General features: G+C 35.7%; 1 protein-coding gene across 7 annotated transcripts in view; it reads right to left on the bottom strand.

Moving 5' to 3' along the window:
• The window catches only part of REPS1 (RALBP1 associated Eps domain containing 1), a 78,522-nt gene that overhangs the window by 16,242 nt on the left and 37,033 nt on the right, over positions 1-25,247 (bottom strand). For 2 of the 7 annotated variants that reach the window (XM_019732764.3, XM_019732765.3), the window contains exons 3-10: positions 24,628-24,824; positions 24,340-24,493; positions 23,723-23,847; positions 23,053-23,215; positions 22,692-22,755; positions 21,431-21,585; positions 7,342-7,463; positions 3,909-3,989 (exon numbers count right to left, since the gene is read on the bottom strand). In XM_019732764.3, coding sequence (XP_019588323.1) covers positions 3,909-3,989; positions 7,342-7,463; positions 21,431-21,585; positions 22,692-22,755; positions 23,053-23,215; positions 23,723-23,847; positions 24,340-24,493; positions 24,628-24,824 — 1,061 coding nt within the window. The remainder of the gene's footprint in view (positions 1-3,908; positions 3,990-7,341; positions 7,464-21,430; positions 21,586-22,691; positions 22,756-23,052; positions 23,216-23,722; positions 23,848-24,339; positions 24,494-24,627; positions 24,825-25,247) is intronic. The other 5 variants (XM_019732768.3, XM_019732769.3, XM_074333637.2 and 2 more) reach the window with 4 other exon arrangements.

Raw genomic sequence — 25,247 nt, 5'->3', positions numbered from 1 at the left:
GCAAGATTAACGGAGAAAGAATTGACAGTTTGTGATACAATGAAGTTCTTATTCCAATGCTCCCCTCAAACTAGAAAAACAATAAGCAAGAAAAACTTATTAGATGCTTTAACTCACTATATTCATCTAATATGTATTTTGTGTATACACGTATGTGCATAAAATCAAATTTATAAAGCTGGTAACAGATGGATTATTAATTGGCCTTTTCATATAGTTCCAGCACAATAAATGGAAGTATAATAATGACCCCAAGAAAAGAAAATCATGAATGTTCATTCATTCTCCAAATAATTTGCATACGTTTCTTTACCAGTAAAGCAGTTTTGTATTGCATACTTCAGTTATACAACTACTGAAGCGTTGCTATGAGCGTGCAATAGCTTTAGTCCAGTGGATGCGGCTGCCAGCAGGACAAGGTAATTTCTTGAAGACCAGACCTAACCACGGACTAACCAGTATATCAGAAGCTGTATTTGTGACTGTTGTGTAAAGCAGGATATGCTTTGACTATAAGCATTTCAACATCCAAATGAAGAACCAAGAATGCCTGTAAGTCTCTGAGTCCTGAGTCATAGGATGCCAAAGGAACACGTTCTCTGCTCCAAACTAGCACCCTCAAATTTAAAAATGGAGAATAAAGTATAAGACTGACTGGTGGGTTCTGCTCCTTTCTTCTATCTATTCAAATCACCCAATCTTTAGGAAACCCATTCCTAATCACTCATAGTACATTTGTAATCCTATATTTGGGCACCAGACTTAGCACCTTATTTAATATTATGCTCATGTATCTGTATTTTCTACCTGCTTTAAATCCTATTATCCTGTCTGCCTGAATCCAGCCCTGCCTATTTCCTAGTCCTGTATCATTAACATAGTTCAGGTGCTCCTCATTTCTCTTTTGATCCCATCACTTCTTCACATTAGTGCCCAAGTGATATCCCCAGTTACCTCTTCCCTTGCCCCTTTATCATGGTCTTGTTACCCAACAGGGTCTATGAGATTAAGTTCAGAGCCTTGGTCTAGCATACAAAGTCTTCCCAGTTTGTTTCCAATCACATTCGTTAGGCCCCATCATTTCCCTATACATACGTCCACCCTGTACTCTCACCACACTGACCTGATACCGTTCATGATACTCTCTCTGATTGGAATGCCCTTGTCTACTTCTGCCAATTACACTTGCATTCAAAACTCAGCATACAAACATAAGTTCTTTTGTGGAAACCTTCCCAAAATACTGGACTTAGATGGCCCATGGTTCTCTGCCCACAGTATTGCTCATGGCCATGTATGGTAATTATCACAATCATCAAGCAATAATAATTAGTATGGTCTACTTAAGATTGGAATTCTGTTTTTGACATCTTTGTATTCCTAGAAAATGTCACAAACACCTAAAAGGGGCTCCAACAAACCAGGTGAGTTGGCACAAATCATGGCAAAGACTAGAGCATTATGCTTCTCATCAGTCTAGAATTTCCTTGCAGAAGCAGATTCTGCTGGAGTCTAGCTATTAACTGATCAGCAGTTCAACAAAAGTAATCAAGTTTCTGGAAACGAGATATCAGAAACTCCATTTCATCACCATTCTGGGAGCATAATTATTAACCATCTCAGTTTGCATATGGGGTCACTGCACTGTGTGCCAGCCACGTCTAAAGTACTACAGAGCAGTCTGGAGCTTTTCAGAGACTTTCACTTTATGGAGCAAATGGCTAATTATCAAATTTTAGCTTTTAAAAATTATTCCATTAAATATTTCCAACACTGTCAGGTGTGTCAAATTCATATTAGAACAGCAGTGTGTTTTTCTCCTGGGTGATTCTGTTCTGATCTGAATGGACCTTATTTACTTACATAATCCTCATTTACATAGACCTTGGAAAGGATCATTTGGAATTGTGGCTACTGGTTGTATTCTGTAGACAGGCAATATGTCAGGTAAGTATTAAATGAAGGTTAAGAAACTCAGACCCTCAGAACAGGACATTCTCATTGAAAGTTTAAAGAGAAATTACTAGTTGGGGAACAACGTTTAGGTTTAAGTTTGCCACCATAAAAGAAAAAAGAGTTTATAGGTACCAAATTATAAATATTGAAGACCACCAACTTTATCAAACTTAGAGGTCTAAATTCAAGTTTCAAATGCCAGTTAACCATTTTTAATCTTTCCAGAGCCTCCTGACACACTAGAGACAACAAAGGAAAGTATTGAGCCATATCATTTTAAACACTAGAGCTGGAATTCATAAATTTTGATACTATTTCCAAGAAGTTACAAGAACTTCACTGTTACTCCTACATTTCCTGCCAGTCATGAGTCAATTTATTTTGCCTCTGAGTTCTGGGTTTTTACATGTAATGTTCTTTCCTGTCCTGACAAAGAATCATAATACTACGAAAAATTATTTTCACTCTCTCTTAAGGAGGTTAGAAAATAGACTTTCTTTATTGCCACATCAAACCTTCCTTCCCAAGTGAAGTGAAGTACTCTTAAGTACTTTAAATAAAAGTAACTTGACGAGGAGATAAGAATAACAGAGAAAAGAAACAGAGCTAAGGTACTACTTTCTTTTAGCTTACAGCACCTGTCACTTCCCAAGAATTATAGCTACTAAGAAACAGCAAAAATTGTGTTGCCTTTTTATTTCTCCTTCATTTTTCAGAGACTAAAATCAAAGATTAATAAATGCCCTCAAAGTAGCAAGAGAAGCAAAAGGCAGATGATCTACGTATTGATTCTTATATAATAAGTTATAAAACACACTTAAAAACCTTCCTTATATTATTTGTTTAAATTCAATATAACAGCATCCTCTACTTTTCAATTAGATATAAATTCTTTAAAATTACAAAACACACCAAAGATCCATTAAACTGTTGATGTACTATTGTCTTTAAATGCTACTTTTCCCAAGTCCACATTAAATAACAAGATCATTTTTACATTTAATTAATAAATGCTGGCTGTCTTTGATCAGAAACATCTAAAAAGAATGCCTTGTGTCACTTTCTGAATATCTTTCCGCTGAACTCATTTTTTTAAATCCTACCTTTTACACTCTTCTTCCCTTCCTACTTCCTTCCCTTCCTCTTTTCTTTTTCAAAAGTGCTTATTAGCATGTCCTACTCTTTAAAAGAAAAAAAATAAAACAAAAAGCAGCAGTGAAAAGTGAGAAGAATGACTAATAGCAAAGGTTTTGAAGTTTTCAAATAACTTGAGGGATAGGTGGGGCATATATGAAATTAAGTCTATGGGACTAGAATTTATTTTGAAATCAGGATGTGAACTTTGTAGCATTTTCAAAGCAACACAACCACAGGAAGACAAGACAGGGTTCCTTTGCACAATGGGAATCTTGACTGACAACTGTATTGTTTTGCTGAACTTGCTTCTCTTGTAACAGAACTCAACATACTATTTAAGTCAAAGCCATACCATCTGGACTATTAAAATAAAAGATGACACTGCATATTTACATAGATAGTACATATTACATGATGTATAAGCATACAAATAAAATAGTATTTACTAAGTGTCACTACACTGAAATAAACAGTGTATATTTAACAAAACAAAACAGTGTATGTTTAATAAAACATACACTTAATTTGCAAATGAAAACAAGGTCAACTAAATCAATTGTCACAAAATGCTTCTTTACACACATGTACCAGATTTAAAAAACATACAGTTTTCTCTCACCAAAATAACTAGAAAATACAAACAATGGTAAAAACATGTTCTTTCCACCATTAAGCACACAAAAATTGAAAAGCCTGCCACCATTTCCTTCTAAGCTCTCCACACTGAATCATGCATATCAGCTAAAAACCACAATGAATGGAAATTTGGGTTAATAAAATTAATTTCAAACAAGCAAGCTAAGTGATTGACTTACAGGATCAGCTGGTGCAATGTTAGAATCAAATTGGGTCAGAGTTTGTGAGCTTGAAGAGCGTTCACTAAATGTCTCCCACTGCTGAACAGACAGAGAGACAAGTCAGCATGATGAGAAAGATGGAGTAAAAGATCATTGGAGAGATTTAGCAAAGTAATTCAGAGGTTGCACTGCAAGTTATGTTTCACAGGCCTGACTAAATTACATAATTTCTATTTTTCCATAAACATTTTATACTCATCTATGCTGAGTCCACTTGTAATATAAGGTGAACAGCTTCACAATCAAATGTATAACAATTTATTGCAATCTCTATGGAAGAGATTCAAAGTCTTTACAGAATTCAACCTCAAAACACAATATAAGAACAGAGTCTAAGTGGTGTAAATGGCAACAAAGTAAAAATGTAAAGGGGTTCCTCTTCACCAGGGAAAGAATAACTTCAAATCATCCTTTTAAAATTTAAATGTTAAAAGTATTGATTTGGTGATGTTAGCAAATCTTGAGTACCAAACTTTTGGTCAAAACAAAGCAAGTCAGTCTGACTTGCCAGTGCGACCCCTGAAAGATGATTCTATTATGTACGTGCACATATTCTGTACATATGTGTATTTGATAAAATATAATTGAGATAAAATGCAAAGAATTCTGGAATTAATATATTTTTGAGCTTATGTCAATCTGCAATCTGTAGCAAGTCAACCCCTGCAATCAGCACTACGAACAGGACCATGCCAGACCGAAAGACAGAACTGCCAATCAGGCACCCGCCCCGCGCCCCCATGCTAGAAAAATCAGAATGCAGACACAATGAGAGTAAATCAAGCATCTGAGTATGTGTTATTTATAGAAGATGTATTTTGATACTACGCTTCTAAAAGAGGTACACAAATATACCTCTTAAATCAGGCGGAGTGATAAGCCAATATTAATTTTAGTAAATTCCATTTGTTTTTGAAGATCTTATAATAAAATAGTATAAGATTTTTATATTAAAATTATCATTAAAATTTGACTGAATTATCAGTTGTACTCTGAAGAGGGAAAAACATCTACACATACACAATATATACAAACGATGTTTACACACAGACACACCTACCCCATTAACCAAAATTCTCTTTAGATAATTCAGTATGGAAAAGTATACATTTTTATGCTTCAAAGTTCGACTTATTATTTAAAATGATACTCAATTTGAGAAGACTTGTAGAAATTAAACAGTAGCAAATTAATACACTGATCAAAATTATTTACAAAAATGGCTAACATAATCATTCAATAACTATGCCTACAAATTACTTTCTAAATCATGAAATTAAGATATACTGATGCATTCAAAGTGTTCATTTTCATCAGGGAATATCACTTCAGGGAAGTGACTTACCAATATTTGTTGTTACAATTTCTTCAATAATTATTGTTGCATGTATACAGAAGAAAATTTTAAAATCCTAATTATCTAAACATGGCATAAAGTTTAGATGTAGATTTTTACCAAAAAGAAGGCATTTATTTACCCATGTAGTGGCATGAAGTTTTACAGGGTTTCATGAGACTATATGTAAGCTATCTAGAGAGCAGAGACACACTCTTACTGCCACAACTTTAGTAGGACGATTAAGAGCACAGCTCTAGAACCAGACTACTAGAATCCTACTCATGCTGTACAACCCTACGCAAGTTATTTAACCTCTCTGTGCTTCAGTAACACCATCTGTAAAATGAGAATAACAATACCTAGGTCATAGGATTGTTATGGAGAAATGGAGTTAATACACGTCAAGAGTTTTTGAACAGAACTGATACATCAAAAGTGTTCAATTAAATGTTAGGGATTATTATTGGTATTGTTATTATTAGCGTTATTCCCTACAGTGCTGAATAACTATTTATTGAAAGAATTATTAGTGTTTTGTGGTAGAAAATTATTCAACTGTCTCAAAATCAATGTTAGTTTTATTAACATTTTGATTTTCCACATAGAATAAAAAGAAAAATTATGACATTCATCACCTTATTACCAAATACTACAAAATGAAACTTGCTAGTAACATTTAAAAAGGAAAATGCAACTACTTAAATTAGAATATGGAAGGGACTTCTATTCCTAGTCTTTAATGATCACACACAATTTTATTTAGAATAAATAAAGATGGGCTTTAGAATTGAGATGCTTTAGAAAGAGTTGCTTTTATTTATGAGCTGATATCAATGGAAGACAAATGCTTTTAATCTGATATTACTTTTAAAAAATGAGCAAAAATAGTCCTTTCAAGAGTCTCTATAAAGCCTCTTGACTAGTAAATTCTTTCAATGCTTAATTCCTCCCTCTAGAAAAAAACTTACATAAATGGCTTTACATCTGACAGTATGACAGGTGGTATGTTATGTCTCAAGCACAAGGTGTCTGTGGTTATGTCGTAAAGCAGCAGCAAGTACTTTAAACCTGTCAGTTATTTCTGCTTTGCAACTGTCCTAAACTAACTAGTGTCTCTTTAATTCAGTACTTTTCTGGCTTTAAAAGACATAGAAAGCACAGAAGCTTAGAATTTTTTCCTGAGTGTCAACACACTTTTATATTCGTAGCACTAAATACAAAAAACTGTAAGAAAAAAATGTAACTTGTTCACAAAGAAATCTGCTCTAACAGGGTAGAACATCAATTTTTAACTAGAGCTCTACAGAGCACTAAGGTTTAACATAGGGGCCTCCGGGGGTGCTGGGGGGAGGCAGGGCCTCAGGCTCCCTTTCCCTTATTCTAATCAGTGTTTTACTGTTTTATATAACGGAGTTCCAAAGTATGGGGGGGGGGGGGGGAGTACATTTGTCTCAAATTCTATTTTGCATGTTGTCTGGTCCTTATATATATAAAACATCTTTAACGAATGCATTTAATAGGGTTACATCATTCCATTTTGTATTAAGTAAAACTAAATTATTATAAGTAGCTTGGGTTGAAGAAAATACTTTTTTCATGTGGATAGCTAGATTAGTGACTTCTATCACCACAATGCGAAGATTCCAAATATATTACCCCATACCTTGCTTACAGGAATGAGAAGGCAGCGTGGCACAGTGGGTGTGGTAGTTGACGAATGTCAAAGGACTGGTGTTCACATCTTAGCACTTGTCCCTCAATGGCTAGGAGCTATCTTGGCCAAGATATTCACCCTTTTGACTGTTAATTGCATGCATCTGCCTAACGCATAGGGTTTTAGCAGAAATGAGTGGTGGAAACCAAGTGACAGTATATATGTGAATAGTACTTTGAAAACCTCAGAGTCACATAATTATAAACATTTACCATAGTCATATTTGATATGTTCTCTTAACTGTGCATACATGCTGGAAAAGCTAGATGCTGAAATTCCTCTGTTTGGAACGTCTTACCTTAACAAAGTTAATGAAAGAAAAGGGAAGCTTTGCTAACCTCACTGCTCTGATTCATCTCCGGCCAAGTCTGGTTTAGTGACGGCATTGACGGTGACTTGCTTGGAGGTGCTTCTGCAGGAGAGCCTGAATAACCTACCTCACCTGTCTGCTCCCCGACATCTGCGATTTAAAGAGAGAAATTCTTTATAAACAATATATTTTTGTTTAGGAATATTTACTTATAAAAAAAAACTAACTAACGAGTTTTACAAGTAGTAATTCATACTCTAATTTCCTTTCCTCATGTTCCCAAAACATTTTGTATTGTATGTCAATTGTAATTTAAAAGCAAAAAAAAATTTTTAAATAAACATTTTGACAGTCAGGCAGTACCTATTCCTGCTATTTATCGTCTACCCAAAACCACAGCTTTACATGAAAATAAATTCTAGTTAGGAATAAAGAGAAAAAAGAGTGTTATACATAATAATACAATAGGGCACATAATCATTTTCTGATAATAGGGATGGATTTGTACCAGTTCCCAAAGTGTATTTCATGGAATATTAATCAGTAAGGTGCTTTTAAAAAATTAGGTTTTCTGTTCCAATCAATTTGGGGATACTGTAATTCCCTGTTGGCGCTTGCACATTTGCATATATCAAGGACTTATAAAGTCCTAGAGCAAATAAACTATTTAAATCAGTTTTTCCCAAACACAAATCTTTTTTATCAAATAAAATCCCTCAAAAGATCCCCTTGGAATGTACTTTGGGAACTGCTAATTTATACTAAATCACTCATATTGTCTTTACAAGCCTCCCCTGTTACCAAAGAGCAGCATATATTTGCAGGGCAGACAGGAAAAGGAGAGGAAAGTCCCAGGAATGAGCAAAAAGCAAAGTCAATGAGCCCACACGAAACAAACTTTAATCATTAGGCTCAATGGCACTTACAGACTTCATTGAGAAAGCTACAAATCCATGACACAATTTCAAAGTGGTTTTTAAAGTACTATCAGGTAGCATATTCTAATTTTAATTGGTTAAGGCTTAATTTAAAATATCTCTTAAATTCCAATTTAAAAACAGAAGGAATTTCAATAGTAACTAAATTCTCATTCCAATTTTCCCAAGTTTTACATGGCTTTAAATATAATCCCAGTCTGAAAATCACATTTATTGACAAATTAATGGGAAGTACCTAATCTATTTAGAACCTGTATCAAAATATGATTCTAATATCTGTCACTGTATCTCACTGTTTGACCATGGGCAAGTTGAATAAAACAGCACCCGAGTTTCTCCAAAGGAAAGAAAGACATTTGCCATTAAATGTTAGCACTGTACTTCAAATTCCTAAATAGACATAGAGCCATATAAAACTGAGTGATGTATATAGGTTTTACCTTTCAATCTATTCATAAGTAAATCCTTCACATTTTAGTTAATAACATAGGACCTAACATATACTAGGCACACATGTATTTATTGAATAAGTCACTTTTTGTGTTCTTCTTCATTTAAATTTTCATTCTCCTTCGCTATTTTCCTAGAACCAAAACTAACCACTGATATTTTGAAAAAGTTCTCAAAATTTCTCTTTGCCCTCTTCTGTTATATAACTATCTCAAAATACCTGCCTTTTAATTACCCTGATATTATTTCTTCATAGTCACATCATACTCCAAGTTCTAATTTGCAGTCCAGCATCGTATTTTGTTTGATAAATTTTAGTTTTCTAAAATCAGGAACTGTAGCTATTTCTTCCTTAATCCTATCCCTTTCTCAATAGAAGTGTCAGAGTAGGTTGAACCAGTAAGAGGCAGAAAGGCTTCAGATAATGTTCTATGAAGATCTCTTAACTCAAAGCTCTGAGAGAAAAACTAATGAAAAAATATTTATGATTACTAGTAGCAGCAAATTCCTCATGGGGATAGCTTGTGGTTTTTAGTGTGAACAAAAATTATGGACTCTTTCCTATGGTAACAAAGGGAAAAGAAGTTAAGGAAAGGAGAATGGATAATGGTTATAAATTTGACAGTTTACTGAAAGTAGAAACTCTGTCAGGAGGATGAATGAAGAAGTGTCTGTAAGAGATCCCCAAAGCAGGTGTTAAAGAAAAACAAAGAGAATTAAAATAGTATTAACTTTAGGATGATTAATTTTCAAAATAACTTACTTAAAGTCAGACATATGTCATCTTAGGGCAAACTAGCGCCTGGTTTGGCCAACTTTCTGGACCTCCATTCTCATGTCAGTCTTCTAATGACATATTTAGGGCTAGATTATACCTCACCCCCCATTATAATTGGGGATAGATTCTGAGAACCTCAGTGATTCACTGGTACAAAGCTACAGTGGGTTCAGACTGTTGAGGCTGAGAACCGAAATATTATTCACCCAAATAATTGTACTTCGTAATTATTTCCATACAGTTATTTTCCTAGAGTAGCAGTTCTCAAACTACGGATCATGGGCTCCTAGGAATCCTAAGACTCTTAGGGGGTCTGAAAAATCAAAAAGGTTTTTGTAATAATAATGTTTTTTTTCCTGTGTTGACATTTCAACTGATGATGCAAAAGCGATGGTGGGTGAAACTGTCAGCTTATCAGCAAGAATCAAGGCAGTGGCCCCAAAATATACTAGCACTGTATTCTTCACCCCTGTGCATTCCAGTTAAAATAAACAAAGAGGCATGGCAATTTCATTGAAGAATGTTCACAATTCAGCAGTAAAAATTATTTTTATTAAATCTCATCCCCCAAAACACATCTTTTTAATACTCTGTGTGGCAATACAGGAAATATATGTCCAAATTTATCTAACGGAGTATCAAAGTAATGGGGAGGTGCTATATGTGTGTGACGTGTGTGTGTGTGTGTGTGTGTATCATACAAGTACTTTTTACTGAGGCAATCATTGTACTTTGCTATGGAACAGAAAAAAAATATACATACATATATTTTACTTCTGTTCCATAGCAAAGTACAATGATTGCCTCAATAAAAAGTACTTGTATGATTCAGTTGTCAGCTGAACATGCCATTTTTTGATGGAACACAATTTTTCTTTAAAGAACAGCTGATAAACTGATAATTATTCGGACTTGGATATTAGGCATTTTCTCAAAAACGAATTAAGTGAGGCTGTCACTTCAAGGAAAACAACTGTCTTGAGTAGTTGTTACTAATGTGAAACTCAGAGCTTACAAGAGAAAATTAGAATTTTGGAAAATGTGTATCCATATCCACAAGCTCAAGAGCTTCCCAGTACTTAAAGACTTCTTTGATAAGTTATAATATTAACAAATATGCTTTTTTGATATTTTATAACAAAATGTTCTAATATTTGTATAACTCAATGAACTAATATTTTACAAATAATCAATGCATTATGTTATAAAACCATGCATGGGTAAAAAGATTCATTCAAAGTATATTCAAAGACAGATCTATGGATTTTAATGTAACGTAAGAACAATTCATTAATATGGTTTCAGCTTTCCCACTACAACTGACCTTTAAGAAATTACCATTTGTTGACTTGGTGTAATACCAAAGAATATCCATAATTATCTAAAAATAGTCCCTTTCGCAACGTGAGGTCAGATTTTCTTCATGTACTAGGGTTTTTCCTACAAAGGGCAGGACAGTAAATATTTTAGGCTTTGCAGGCTATATGGTCTCTGTTGCAATTATTCAGCTCTGCTGTTGTAGTGCAAAAGCAGCCATGATAATTCATAAAGGAATGAGCCTGGGTTGTGTTCTGATAAAATTTTATTAATAGAACTGAAATTTGAATTTCATATAATTTTCACAGATCCTGAAATAATGTTCTTCTCTCCCGCCCCCAACAATTAAAAAGAAAATGACACTTTTTGTTTGTGGGCTATACACAAACAGTCAGCAGATGGATTTGGCCCTCAGGCTTACTTTCCTGATCCCTGAAATGCCTCCAACAAAATTACATATCCAACTGCTTGAATGCAGAAGCAAACACGAGAATCTAGCTGTCTTCTACTAAAATAGATAGTAAAATGAGATAAACAATGCCACTCTTTTCACAATTTTTATTTTTATTTTGGAGAATACATTTTCTTAAAATCATCTATGCTAATATTTAAGGGGTAATTATTTTAATAGCCATAAATATGTTTAAAATTTATCAGTTTTAATTTCTAATAGGGCAACTATTAAGCGATCTAAGATACATAAACAGAGGCTCTTTGGGGTCCATAATAATTTTTAAGATGTAAAGGAGTTCTAAGACTAAAAAGTTTGAAAAATCACTGTCTTAGAAAACCCAAAAATTATTTCTGGAATAAATTAGCAAAATTACACATTGCTTCTTTCCTACTTTGTAGGTAGAACAACAACTGACAGTCAAAAAAGAACAAATTACCCATGTTCTAGAAACTAAGAGTCATGAGCACTAGGTCTGTAATAAACCATACCTCCTTCAACTTGGCTTCCTATAAATACTCCAACAAAGAGCTTCATGCCCGCCCACAAAAGTTAGTCTTTAACTCTGTATCCTCACGGAGGCAGGGGTGTAGTTTTACTCTTACCTGATGCAGTGTTCCAACCTAGCCTCCTGCTGGAACACTGTGTCAACCCTGCCTCCCTCCTGAGGGTTCTGCTCTGCCCCTGACATCATCAGAGCATCAGGGCTGAAAAAGAAGAGCACGAGCCTAAATTATTTGTTTAAAGTCAACCCCAAAAGGACTTTTATTCAAAAAGTATTTCCATGTATAAAAACGTGTCTGGAAGACACAACCCTATGTGATCATACTGACATAATGTCAGTCTCCATTTAAAAGTTAGTAATGAGTCCAAATTAAATGAGTGCAAACCATATATTCAGGATCGCACTAGAAAATAAAAACACTGTCCGTAGGTAGTTTTCATCCTTCTAGCCTCCAAAGACTCTAAAAAGACCACAGATTCATTGCAGTACAGTGTATCTGCTGAACAACCTTTTTAAAAGAGCTTCAATTACTATCTAGGTTTAAAACCTACCATTCTAGAGAGAGCCACGATGGTTGAGTAGATAAACAATATGCCTGCTTCCTTCGGCAAACACATTAAAATTACAACTAAATTATAAAACAATCAACCTGGAGAACCATCTGAAGTCTAGCTGAGCAGTTTTATAACTAAGAATATAAAGAAGAAGAGACGCTGAGACTGGCAGGAGGGGCAGAGATGCAAAACAGACTGGCTCCAAACCTCTGTGTGGTGGCTGAGAATCAGGATGTATATCTTGGCTGCAGAGGTTTCCCCCAGAGGAGTGAGGGACACCAGCCACATGTGGGGCTCCCCCGTCTGGAGTACTGGTCATGAGAAGAGGAGCCCCCACAATATCTGGCTTGTCAGGGTGGGATGGAAGGCTGTGGGAAAACCCAGATGTCCTCTTAAAGGACCCGTGCAGACTCCTTCCCAGGCACTCACCCTGGGCCCCAGCAGAGAGACAGTGACTCGGGGGGCAGCAGAGGCATACGGGGGTGGGAAGGGCAGACTGAAGTGTGTGGCTTCGAACGAGGGCTGGAGGACAGCTGCCCTTTTCCCTGTGAGGGGGGATTGCTCCTGTGCAACCAGCAGGAGGGCGCCATCTTTCTTGTGTTGAGTCCTCCCCTACAGGCCAAATCCGAATCTGATTGGTCTGGTGAGCTCCACTTGCTCTACCCTGGTGATTCACTGGGACCTTGTCCAATCAACTCCTCCAACACCAGAGGCATTTTCTCCGAGAGCAGCCAGCCCTGCCTGCACTACACTCTTTCTTAGAAAACTACTGTGGTCCCTGGGCCCCAAGTTGTTGGTGAATGGCCTAAGTGTGCTCTGAGACTTTTGCTGAGTAGCTCCAGGCTCAGCACTGGCACCAAACTGGATTTACATTAACCTGGTGACCACCGCTCTTCCCACTCCCAACTCTTCCCTGAAACCCTGCCTCAGCCAACTTGTGTACCACATGAAGCTTTATCAGCAGCTAAACCTTAGCAGCAGGTGGCAGCAGGACTTGGGGTGTCCTGGCTTTTTGCAGAGCTACCCCAAGCCTGGTACTGGTGGCAGATGTCCTCAGTTCACAGCATGGCTTCTCCCACAAGCCTCCAGGTACAGCACAGGTAGCGAACAACCATAAATCACTTTGCAGCTCCTATGAGGTAGTCCCCGGCCGATCACAAGCAGTGGGTGGCCTGTGCCTGCACCAGAGACCCTCCCTAGAGGCCCCAGAACCAACATACTTGGAGGTTGGCTTCAGACCACAGCAGAGTACCATGCAATCAGCCCCACAAATTCACATACAAAGGGCGATTTCAACAGGCGCCAGAGCCCTCTGGGGTATATCCCACACAGTGGGGTAAGCATCCCGAACAGGAGCCCATAAGCTGTGGACATGGCATAACCCTATAACCAATCAACCTGAGGGTCAGTCCCACCCACTGACATGCCAATAGCAATCAAGGCTCAACTACAACAGGAGGACACACACAACCAACACAAAGGACACTCCTAGAGCACCTGGTGCAGGTGACCAGGGGGACTGTGCCAGGGCCCCACAGGACACCTACTACATAAGGCCACCTGGCAAGACTGGGAGACATAGATCTACCTAATACATAGAAACAAACACAAAGAAACAGCAAAAATGAGGAAACAAAGAAATACATCCCAAATCAAAGAACAGGAGAAAAACTCCAGGAAAAAAACTCAATAAAATGGAGACAAGCAACTTACCAGAGACAGAGTTCAAAACAGTGGTTATAAGGATGCTCAAGGAACTTAGTGAGAACTTCAACGGAGAAAGAAAGCATAAAAAAGTACACAGAAACCATAAAAATTAAAAAAACAACAAAAACAAAACAAAAACAAAAGTGAAGAATACAGTAACTAAAATGGAAATGCACCACCAGTAGCCTAGAAAATCAAATCAGCAATTTGGAAGACAAGGTAGCAAAGAACACCCAAATGGAACAGCGAAAAGAAAGAAGAACCCAAAAAAGTGAGGACAGTTTAAGAGACCTCTGGGACAACATCAAGCACAACATTTGCATCATAGTGGTACCAGAAAGAGAAGAGAGAAAGCAAGCGATTGAGAACCTATTTGAAGAAATAATGACTGAAAACTTTCCTAATTTGGTGGAGGCAGTAGACATACAAGTCCAAGAAGCACAGAGTCCCAAACAAGATGAACCCAAATAGGTCCACACCAAGACACATAATTAAAATGGCAAAGGTTAAAGACAAAGAGAGAATCCTAAAAGCAGCAAGAGAAAGGCAACTAGTAACTTATAAGGGAGCTCTCATAATACTGTCAGCTGATTTCTCAACAGAAACTTTGTAGGCCAGAAGCGACAAAATACTTAACGTGATGAAAAGTACCCAAAACCAAGGGCTCTCCACCCAGGGAGACTATCATTTAAAATCTAAGGACAGATAAAGAGCCTCCCAAGACAAGAAAAAGCTAAAGGAAGTCATCACCGCCAAACCAATATTATAAGGAATGTTAGATGGACTTGCTTATTAAGACGAGGGAAAAAAAAAAGATCAAAATTATGAATAATAAAATGGCAATAGCTATATATCTATCAACAATTACTTCCAACATAAACGGATTAAATGTTCCAATCAAAAGACATAGGAGGGGGCTGGCCCGGTGGCTCAGGCGGTTGGAGCTCCATGCTCCTAACTCCGAAGGCTGCCTGTTCGATTCCCACATGGGCCAGTGGGCTCTCAACCACAAGGTTGCCAGTTCAATTCCTCGAGTCCCGCAAGGGATGGTGGGCTCCGCCCCTGCAACTAAGGTTGAACACGGCACCTTGAGCTGAGCTGCCTCCCGGATGGCTCAGCTGGTTGGAGCGCAGGCTCTCAACCACAAGGTTGCCAGTTCAACTCCTTGAGTCCCGCAAGGGATGGTGGGCAGCGCCCCTGCCACTAAAATTGAACACGGCACCTTGAGCTGAGCTACCTCTGAGCTCCCGGATGGCTCGTTGGAATGCGTCCTCTCAACCACAAGGTTGCTGGTTCAACTCCTGCAAGGGATGGTAGGCTGTGCCCCCTGCAACTAGAAAACGGCAACTGGACCTGGAGCTGAGCTGTGCCCTCCACAACTAAGACTGAAAGGACAACAACTTGACTTGGAAAAAAGGCCTGGAAGTACACACTGTTCCCCAATAAAGTCCTGTTCCCCTTCCCCAATAAAATATTTAAAAAAGAAAAAAAAGACATAGGAGGGCTGAATGGATAAGAAAACAAAATGCTTACATATGCTACCAACAAGAGACTCATTTTAGACGGAAAGACACACACAAACGGAAAGGAATGGAAAAAGATACTTCATGAAAATGGAAACAAACAATTTTTTTAAAGCTGGAGTAGCAATACTTACACCAGACAAAATAGACTTTAAAACAAAGGCTATAACAAGAGACAAAGAAGAACCCAGTAATCCCACTTCTGGGTATTTATCCAAAGAAACCCAAAATGCTACTATGAAGGGATGTGTGCATCTATATGTTTATTTTAGCATTCTTTACAATGGCCAAGATGTGGTGGAAGCCTTGGTGTCCATCAATGTATGACTGGATAAAGAGGAGGTGGTACACATATACAATAGAATACTGATCGGCCATGGAAGCGAATGGGTACTTGCCATGTGCGGCAACATGGATAGACCTGAAGGGTATTGCGCTGAGTGGAGAGTCAGACTGAGAAAGGCAGATGCAATGTGATTTTGCTGATATGTGGAATCTAAAGAACAAAATGAACAAACAAAACAGAAACAACTCATAGATACAGAAAACATTTTGATAGTTGCCAAATGGGAGGGGGGTTAGAGGTGTAGGTAGAAAAAGAGGAAGGGATTAAGAAGTACAAATTGGTTGCTACAAAGTAGCTGTGGGGATGCAAAATACAGCATAGGAAATACAGTCAATAATGTGGAATAACCATGTATAGTGCCAGGTGAGTACTAGAAGGGGGATCACTTCTTAAATTACATAAATGCCTAACCACTAGGCTGTATACCTGAAATTAATATAATAGTGAATGTCACCTGTAATTGAAACATTAAAAATGGTGTGGGCAAGGTGAAGGGGAGTAAGACGTCAAATCGCCAGGTATAAAGCAAATAAGTCATGGGGACATAATGTATAGTATAGGGAATATAGTTAATAATATTGTGATAGCATCGTACAGTGTCACATGGTTGGTGGACTTACCATGGCGATTACTTCTTTAGGTATATGAATGTTGAATAACTGTTGTGTATACCTGAAACTATTAGGTTGGTGCAAAAGTAATTGCGGTTTTTGCAATTATTTTTAACCTTTTAAACTGCAATTACTTTTGCACCAACCTAATAATATTGCATGTTAGCTACATTTTTAATAAAACCTTTTTTAAAAAAAACTACCACACTAAACTTCTCTTAATACCTTAGTATTATACTCAGTATACTAAAAAATTATTTCAAAAAATGACTGCCAGCAATTATTAATCTTACAAAAATATGTATACTCCCTGAAGTCTTATGGTTTAAAATTTATTTTGTTTTCAAGTTAGCAAAGCATGTAGGAAGAATTCTTCAATTATAAATGTTCAATATTCCAATATTCCAATCTCATTTAATAGCTTCATCAAAGCAGAAATAACCGTATTTTTTTACTTATTTGAAATGCCAAAGTTATTCTTACAAGAAAAAATATTTAAAATGAATAAACAGGATTCAATAAATTTCAAGGAAAACTAGAAATGGTACCTTTTTCATTCATACTTAAAAGACAGGGATAATCAATGCATATGCAGACAGAAGCAATTCCTTTATTGGCAAGTTAATCATTAGTACATATTTTTATAATTTTTCCTTTGCAATTAAGGGCACTTAGAGAGTGAATTTTCAAAAACAAAGATTCTGGGTTCTTTGTACAAAACAAAGGTCAGTGTAGAAGCATTTTCACCACAGCACTAGTTTAAATGTAAAATCAAGAAAACTATCTCAGGAGCCATGAATAAGAGACTTCTTAAATTAAGGTACACTCATATTATGGTCTACCTTGTGTGATAAAGAATGGAATAACAACTCTATATGTGACAAAGTACAAAGATGTCCAACATTATAAGAAAAATAATCAAGGATGTATAGTGTGAACATACTTGTGTAAAAACATCTCCATGTGTTACTTGTGTAAACTTTCATATGTTAAAATTTTCTGGATGAGTACAGAGAAACTCTTAACAGTGAGCTAGTCTCAACTATAAATTTTTAGTAAACTATTCATAAAAAATCTCTACTTTTTAAAAACATTCATGTTAGAAGTACTTCTAGGAATTTAGGGATCTATGTTATACACCATATCAACAATAAGGAAAACTTGCTCAAATTTACTGTATAAAGCAGTGGTTATGGAGGAGGAGACAGAATGGGGAGCACATTCCTTTCCCTCTGTGAGCATCTCAACCACATGTTATTAAGATGCTCATGTGAGCAATGTGGTGTGAAGACAGAATAGTTTGAAAAATAAATGGTTCAGCCACTGAGCCATTTTAAAAAATGTGAATGTCTACTTATGTACTCAATTTGCACCCTGCTAGGTGCTGCGATCTAATGTAGAAGACTGATCCATTTACTGCCCGCCCTGGAGCCACTAGTCTAAGAGAGAGATGATTTCCAAATAATTGCATAAAAGACAACTTATGTAAAATTGCAACTGTGCTACAAAGAAGATTTTTTGGAGTCTGAGTTTAAAATTCAGAGCATCTCAACACGTTTTTTTCTTTACTAGCAGGTCACCTTAATCTTTTTTGTTTGATTTTAAAGAAGATAACCAATCTTAGAAGATGAACGTTCTTTCTTGAATTCAGCTTCAAAAAGCTATTTCCACAGATGAATTTTTCTAAGACAACAAAAACCAAGTTTCCCTTTTTAATTACTTGAGCTATCAAATTGAGTGCTGATGTTAAATATTAAATATAATAATTCAGGTCCACATAAGTACTTCGATGTATGATCCTTAGCTATTCTGTTTTATCTGCTATTTAATCCCATAAACCTGTTCAAATGATTTTGGAAAAAAATCCGTGTCTACCCCGCCTATGTTTGTGTGCCTACAGAAAGCCTAGCTTGCTACTCAAAGCAACTATAACTCAAGTCACCGCTATTCACTACCTATTTTTCTATAAGAGTTATTTAAATTGTAAATACAGAATTCTTGTGGAGTTAGTATTTTAGTAGGTCCCAATGTCACAAACATAACAAAAGACTCTATTTTCAAAAGTAGAAATATGTCAAGAATAAAGAAGTTGTGGTATCTATACACAGTGGAATACTATTCTGCCATAAGAAAAGATGAAATAGTACCATTTGTAACAACATGAATGGATCTTGAGATTATAATGCTAAGCAAAGTAAGTCAGACAGAAAAAAGTACAGAAACACATGATTTCACTGATATGTGGTATATAAAACTGAAAACAACAAAAGAACAAGACAAACAAATGAAGAAACAAAAACTCATAGACACAGACAATAGTTTAGTGGTTACCAGAGGGTAAGGGGGGATGAGGTTAGTGATAAATGAGGGTAAACGGGGTCAAATAAATGGTGATGGAAGGAGAACTGACCCTGGGTGATGAACACACAATGTGAGATATAGATAATGCATTACCGAATTGTACACGTGAAATCTATGTAACTTTACTAACAATTGTTACCCCAATAAACTTTAAATAAAAAAAAAAAAGAAAGAAATATGTCAAGAAAAATAGCCTACTTTAAATATGGCACACATTTAGCATTAATTCACTCAGCAATTATTTACTGAACAACTTAGTTCATGCCTGACAAAGTATTAGAGCCTGAGGATATGACAATGAACATGACACATTTCGAACTGTAGTGGTAGAAAGAGGAAAAAATAGGATTCAGTGTGATGGGTACCACAATGAGCGGCACACAGGAGATGCTATGAGAGACCAGGGCAGACAGACACTACCTTTGTAAATCAGAAAGGCGCCATGGGGGGATATTTATTATAAATTTTCAGGTCAGCCAAAAGAAACTGGGTGTTTCCTTTCAACTGTGAACTTCTAAAAACACAGCTATTTAAAAGGATTTTTTAAAGATACTGATTGATCCAGTGTCACATGATAATTTCTATATTCAAAGGACTTTGTGTGATATGAATCTCAGGATTATGAATGATAGCTGGGAGAGAAAAGATTAATCAGTTCTCCCATCCCCAAATTAACAAAACTCCAAATTTATCATTTGTAAGTAGGCAAAGCAGATTTGAAATCTAGTATCGCGTAGTCAAATGTTTACAATAAATTTCATAAGAAAACCGTATAGATTATATCTGAGTCTTTGACACCTTTAAAATTATAGTTAGAGCAATAGTGTACAGATATGTGCAAACAATCAGAGTTGAGTCTTTGCTAAACAGATCTAACAAGTGTAAAAGGACAAATTCCCAGAAAAGAACTTCTACTTGAATCATCACCCTTAAAATTTAGGCAGTAGATCAAGTTTACAAAGAACCAGATTTTATTTAAATTAAATAAAAGAAAAAAAAGAAAAAAAAGACTACATGCAAAAGCCAGATTCACCAATCTGAATGCAACAGGTAACAGAATCAGACAAGTCTTTAGAAAATGATGTACAACAGAATAAGCTTGACTTAAATTATTTTCTTGTATTACTATGCTAAAGGCATAGAAAAACTCTAGATAAAAAGTCTAATTTTTAAATCAATGATACAGCAAGTCTGTAGCTACTACAACTTTTTCCCTTTTGGCTACTAGCAAATAAAGTAAACACAGAATTCTTTTCATTTATTTCTTAATTAGGTAAATCAAAGTACTTTGAAAGCAAAACTGCCCAGCAAAAATATTTAGCTTTCAGCTCAAGTTAGAGGTTAACTGATGCCTAATAACTACCTGAAATGGTCAGGAAAATCCTAGGATTCTCATAGGATGTTTCTAAAAAACTACAACCAATGCTAAATTTTTAAATCAACGTATTGGTTGATAAAAGGTCCTGAAACATGAATGGCAGTGAATCCACATTTCAGGTGGAGAAACAAAGAAAAAATTAGAATAAATGCTTAGAACTTGCCCAGGGTCACAGGAGTAATTAGCAAAACTAGAAGCACACTCAGATTCTTGACTCCAAGGAGACTGTTATCTTTGTAATAATATGTAATGATAATAACATGCACACGATTACCTGTGTATTAGGTTAGTGCAAAAGTACTTTTTGCAATTTTTTAACCTTTTAAACCACAATTACTTTTGCATCAACCTAATAATTTAGGCAATAAAGTCAGATCATATGCATTTCGGGGTTAAATAGATATTGCCTAATAAACGAATGCAATTTTAAGAGTCAAATTCTGTTTTAACTTCTCTTTCAAAAGTATGAAATTCCTTCCATCACAATATCCAAGAGAGAATTTAGACAGAAAAACCAAAGACAATAATTTAGTTTTAAGTCGGCTCATTAATTTAACATTAGATTTCTTTTTATTCATTCAGAATTTAAGAAAAACATACTGTTTTTTTACTCCTTATATTCTTGTTTCCTTTAAAATAAAACTACCAGGTAATACAAGCACTTACAGAAGCAGTCTTATAAACATGATAACAATATAGCATTATCCATACCAAACACAAAATTTCCGATTTCTTTCAAGTCTGAAGAAATTGGCTTTTTAAAGGAAAATGCTCATGGACTGCAAAGGTCTAATGATAAACCAGGCATTTCCCTTCAACAAATTAAGATGCATTAAAAGGAAAAATGCTGATAATGAAGACAGGCTATTTACTCACGTCAGACAATATAAAATGCGATTAAAGGATGGCAAAATAACAAGACACCATGAAATGCTCGCTCTCCTATCTCAGCAAGTCACAGTGTAAAGTAAAATAGTGGCATATACGAGTATTCTTTCTCTCTGTTTAAAGTTGACTAAATAAGACAAGCCATTAATCCAAGTTCAGCCTGCACATCTTATTCTGATGGCAAATCTATGTGATCTTGAAATGTCTATGCTTTTAAGCTAAGGTATAACACCTATCTTGATTTTGCTTTAAGAACTAAGTGTTATTTATCAAGGCATGCATTCAGGTCTCTTCGAGCCCCTGCTCTTACCTGTTGAATCTTCCAAATCAATCAGTTTGGGCATTAAACTTTCAGGGAGTTTTTCTGGTAAGTCATAACCATTCTTCCTAGCAACTACCAGATGAAAAGCAGCACAAAACTCATCCAGTGTCAATGCTCCATCTTTATCAAAGTCTGAGAGTTCCCTAGAAGAAAAACTTGTTATGAATATAACCATATTTTGCTTTGGATCCCTTTATGTCTCAAAAAGAAGAGAAATTCTCTCCCAGAAAAAGTGCAAATCATCAATAATTAAAAAAAACACCATAGATGGGAAGATGTGTAACAAAGCAAATATGGCAAAACTGTTAACTGTTGAATCTAGGTGGTGGGTTGGGTGGTTCAAGGCACAATTCTTTAAACTTTTCTATATGCTTGAAGTTTTTGATAATAAAATGCTGAAAAAGAGCCCCCCAAAATAAGATCACCAATGTATTTTTAGCAACAGGATTTAGTTAAAGTAAGGTTTATTTAATAAGTCACTGAAATTTTTTAAAACTGTTTTTATTGCTATTATAGGTCTACATGTATGTACTTTAAAGCAGCCAACAGAATTACAAGACTTGATACGAAAAGACAATAGCCCCACCCTGCCATCCATCCATTTCCTAGATGCATTTTGTATTTATCACCTTAAAATATAAATAGCATGTATATAATGCAAGTTCTTCATTGTTCAGTTTTATGCATTATCCACCCCCCTCCTACTATATAGCACTCTGTACTACTAAACACCCTATTAACAAAATTTAGGATAGAGAAATCTGTTTATATAAAGCTTATGTTTATGTTTATATTGTTTATCTGATAATTGTTTTTGAAAAGTAATTGGTGATTGTAATTTGTATTTTAATGTCTAGTTCCAACTACATAGCAACTATCATGAGGCTTAGTCTGTATTTAAATGGGTGGTAAGCATTGTTCTTAAGCTCATGGCTCCTACAGGACTTACTAAACTTGTTTAAAACCAAATGAGATAAACATAACCACGTATGAGCAAAAGAAACAGCTGATACAGCTTAAAGAATTTTAGCACTTTTTAAAGAACTACTCTATCGGTATCGCTTAATTATTTTCTAGAGAGTGAGGTCTCCCTCTCTGAAGCTGACTATTTTAAGGCAATACTGGGTTCTTTAACAACATTCCTGAAAAAAGTTACTTTAATAGTTTGCTTTTTAAGGTTTAAATATCTACCCGCTGAAAACTCCTTTGAAACAACCTACATGACCAATTAATAACATGCCACACTTACCAAATATGAGAAAGTTCAAGAATAGGAAGCTTTGATTTTGTAAAAAACTCTTTAGCTGCAGATCCTGAAATATTAAAACAGTGTTGTTTAGTGTTATTTTGAATGTACAGATCCAAGAATAAAATGTGGTAAAAGTCTTAAGACTTTTTTCACTGGAAAAAAGGTAACCTTAACAAGTGTGTATGACATATACATGTCATAATCTCCACTGATTATAAATATTTTTTTGGCCAAACAATTTAAGCATTATCTTTTATAATTTCTGACCAAATAAAACCATAGTCTTTTCATAGTCTTTTGAGATTATGAAATTGAGACTTTGAACTGTCCATTTAGAAGAATTTGTTTTTTAACAACTCACCTGGAATAAATCCGTTTAGATCAGGCTGAATGGTTTTAAACTGATTTACATAATACTGTCTTTGTTCATCTGTTATTTTCCAGGGATCATCATAACTACTGGATTGCCTACGAATTTCATTGGCAGTTGTAGCTGATGCTACAGTTCGTACTGTTGTCTGGTCCTGTAATGAAACATTTTTTCCTCAGTACAGTATCTATCTATATGATTATATGGACCAAGATTGCTAGGCTACTTATCTTTGAAAGTAAAACTTACTTTTTGTGGATATTTAAAATGTAAGAAGTCTTCACAAACTCATCAGCACACTGCGTATTTATAGCCAGGTTATTGAATGTTTTTGGACAATGATTATTTAAATGTGTAGAATGACAGCAATATGCAAGCAACAGAAAGTTATGAAAACGTGCTAAGAAAGCCAAGCAAATATATTCCTAGATGCCGAAGCCTTTCAAAAGTTCACTAAGGAATCAGAAAGAAAATCAGCCAAAACTTTTAGTGAAACATTCCAACGATAAGACTTGAAGAAAAGGCATAGTTTTTTAAAAATATATATATAAAAGAATGAACTTGCATTTATAAAATGTGCAACAGCAAAATATGAAAACAATGATTGCAGCAATATTCTGAATGAAGCAAATAAAAATGCAATACCAATAAAATGTCACACCTGGACAGAAGCAGGATGCATGGTTAAAAGAGTACTGGTTGGTGGAGTATCTGCAAAACTGACCCAGTTTTCTTGAGGTGGAGGTGGAGAATGTCCCGACCACACGGCATCACCGGCAGAAGAACCTAAAAGCAGAATGTTACCGGTAAACATGGTGACTCACTTCTGAAGAAAATTAAGTTACTATTATTGTAACAATTCACTACACACATATTATAAAAGTTCTTTCAACCTCTAACATTGAAGAAATGTTAATTTCCACAATGGAATACTTTGTCAGTTTAAAATTATATCTCATTGAAATCTTTAAGTTGTTATTGTGATTTCCTTGTCAATACTAAACTAATATATAACCTATATTCTGAGAAATATTCATTTTACCTTCAGACAATCTGGTATCTATCAACTTTTGTCTAAGCATCACAGATATAAGCAAATGCAATTACCACTGTTCAAACTGATATATCTACTTACAAATTTTCATAGTTGGTTTTTGCTTCTATTTAATTTTTAACTAAAAATTGTCTTGGAGGCAACTCTTAAAGTAATGTTATCAAGTGTCCTTCAATTCACAACCTATAATAAGTGAATGTTACTTCTAAAGAACTTCTAATTACCTGATTGTGCTTCACCAAAGGGAGACCAAAATGGCCCTGGTCCCGTAAGAGGCCTCTCACTACTTCCTCCACTGGGATGACGGTTGTGCTTCCTCCATGTGTGTGGAGAAGTTGGTGGGGACTGCTGTGGTGAAACTACTGGAGATGCAGGTTCCTAGGAAGAATATTTTTATTTTTAAATTTAAATTTTAAGGCAACATTTTCATTATTAAGGCACTCAGTACATGTTTTTGTGTAAGCATCTACATAGGATGTCAACTGATAATACTGACATGCACTAGACTCTACCTGTTGATCTGCAGATGTACGCGGCTGGACAGTGTCATGGCTTGTGGAGCCTTTCTTCACTTGTCCCCTGCCAGGTGGTGGGGGAATCACACCAGAATAAGACCCTTGATTTTCAGAATCTGAAGAATATGAGGCTGCATGACGAGATTCCTGTTCATTCTTTGAAGCGACGAATCTTGGCAGAGGAAGATCCTTTACTGTTAACCAAAAAAATAATGATTACTTCAAAATAAAAAAGGACACACACATTAATAACTGAAATAAGAGATGAATTAGATACTAGAAAGAGTTTTTGCAAAAACTGATAAACAGACACGAAATGTCTATCACTACAAAATTTAGACCAGCATCTCCTTTAGATTTTTACAGGAAACTCTAACCTAGAAAGAAGTAGTAACACCAAATTGTCTTTCTAAGGAGTTTTAACAATAGGTGTAGTAAATGTCTATTGCATGACTGGGTCCTATGCTTGTACTTTACATTTATCTCATCTCATAACCATATCAACACTGCAAAATCCCTATTTTACAGATAAGGAAAGTAAGGCACCGAGATGCCTCAGTTTAGTAACTGACAGGTTCTAAACCCAGGTCAGTCTGACCCCAAAGCCTAGGCTATTT

Source organism: Rhinolophus sinicus, chromosome 2 (genome assembly GCF_057876585.1).
Source record: "Rhinolophus sinicus isolate RSI-liver-muscle chromosome 2, RSI-T2T, whole genome shotgun sequence".
Classification (NCBI taxonomy): Eukaryota; Metazoa; Chordata; class Mammalia; order Chiroptera; family Rhinolophidae; genus Rhinolophus; species Rhinolophus sinicus.
The sequence above is the reverse complement of the archived record's forward strand: the minus strand, read 5'-3'. Positions and strand labels throughout refer to the sequence as shown.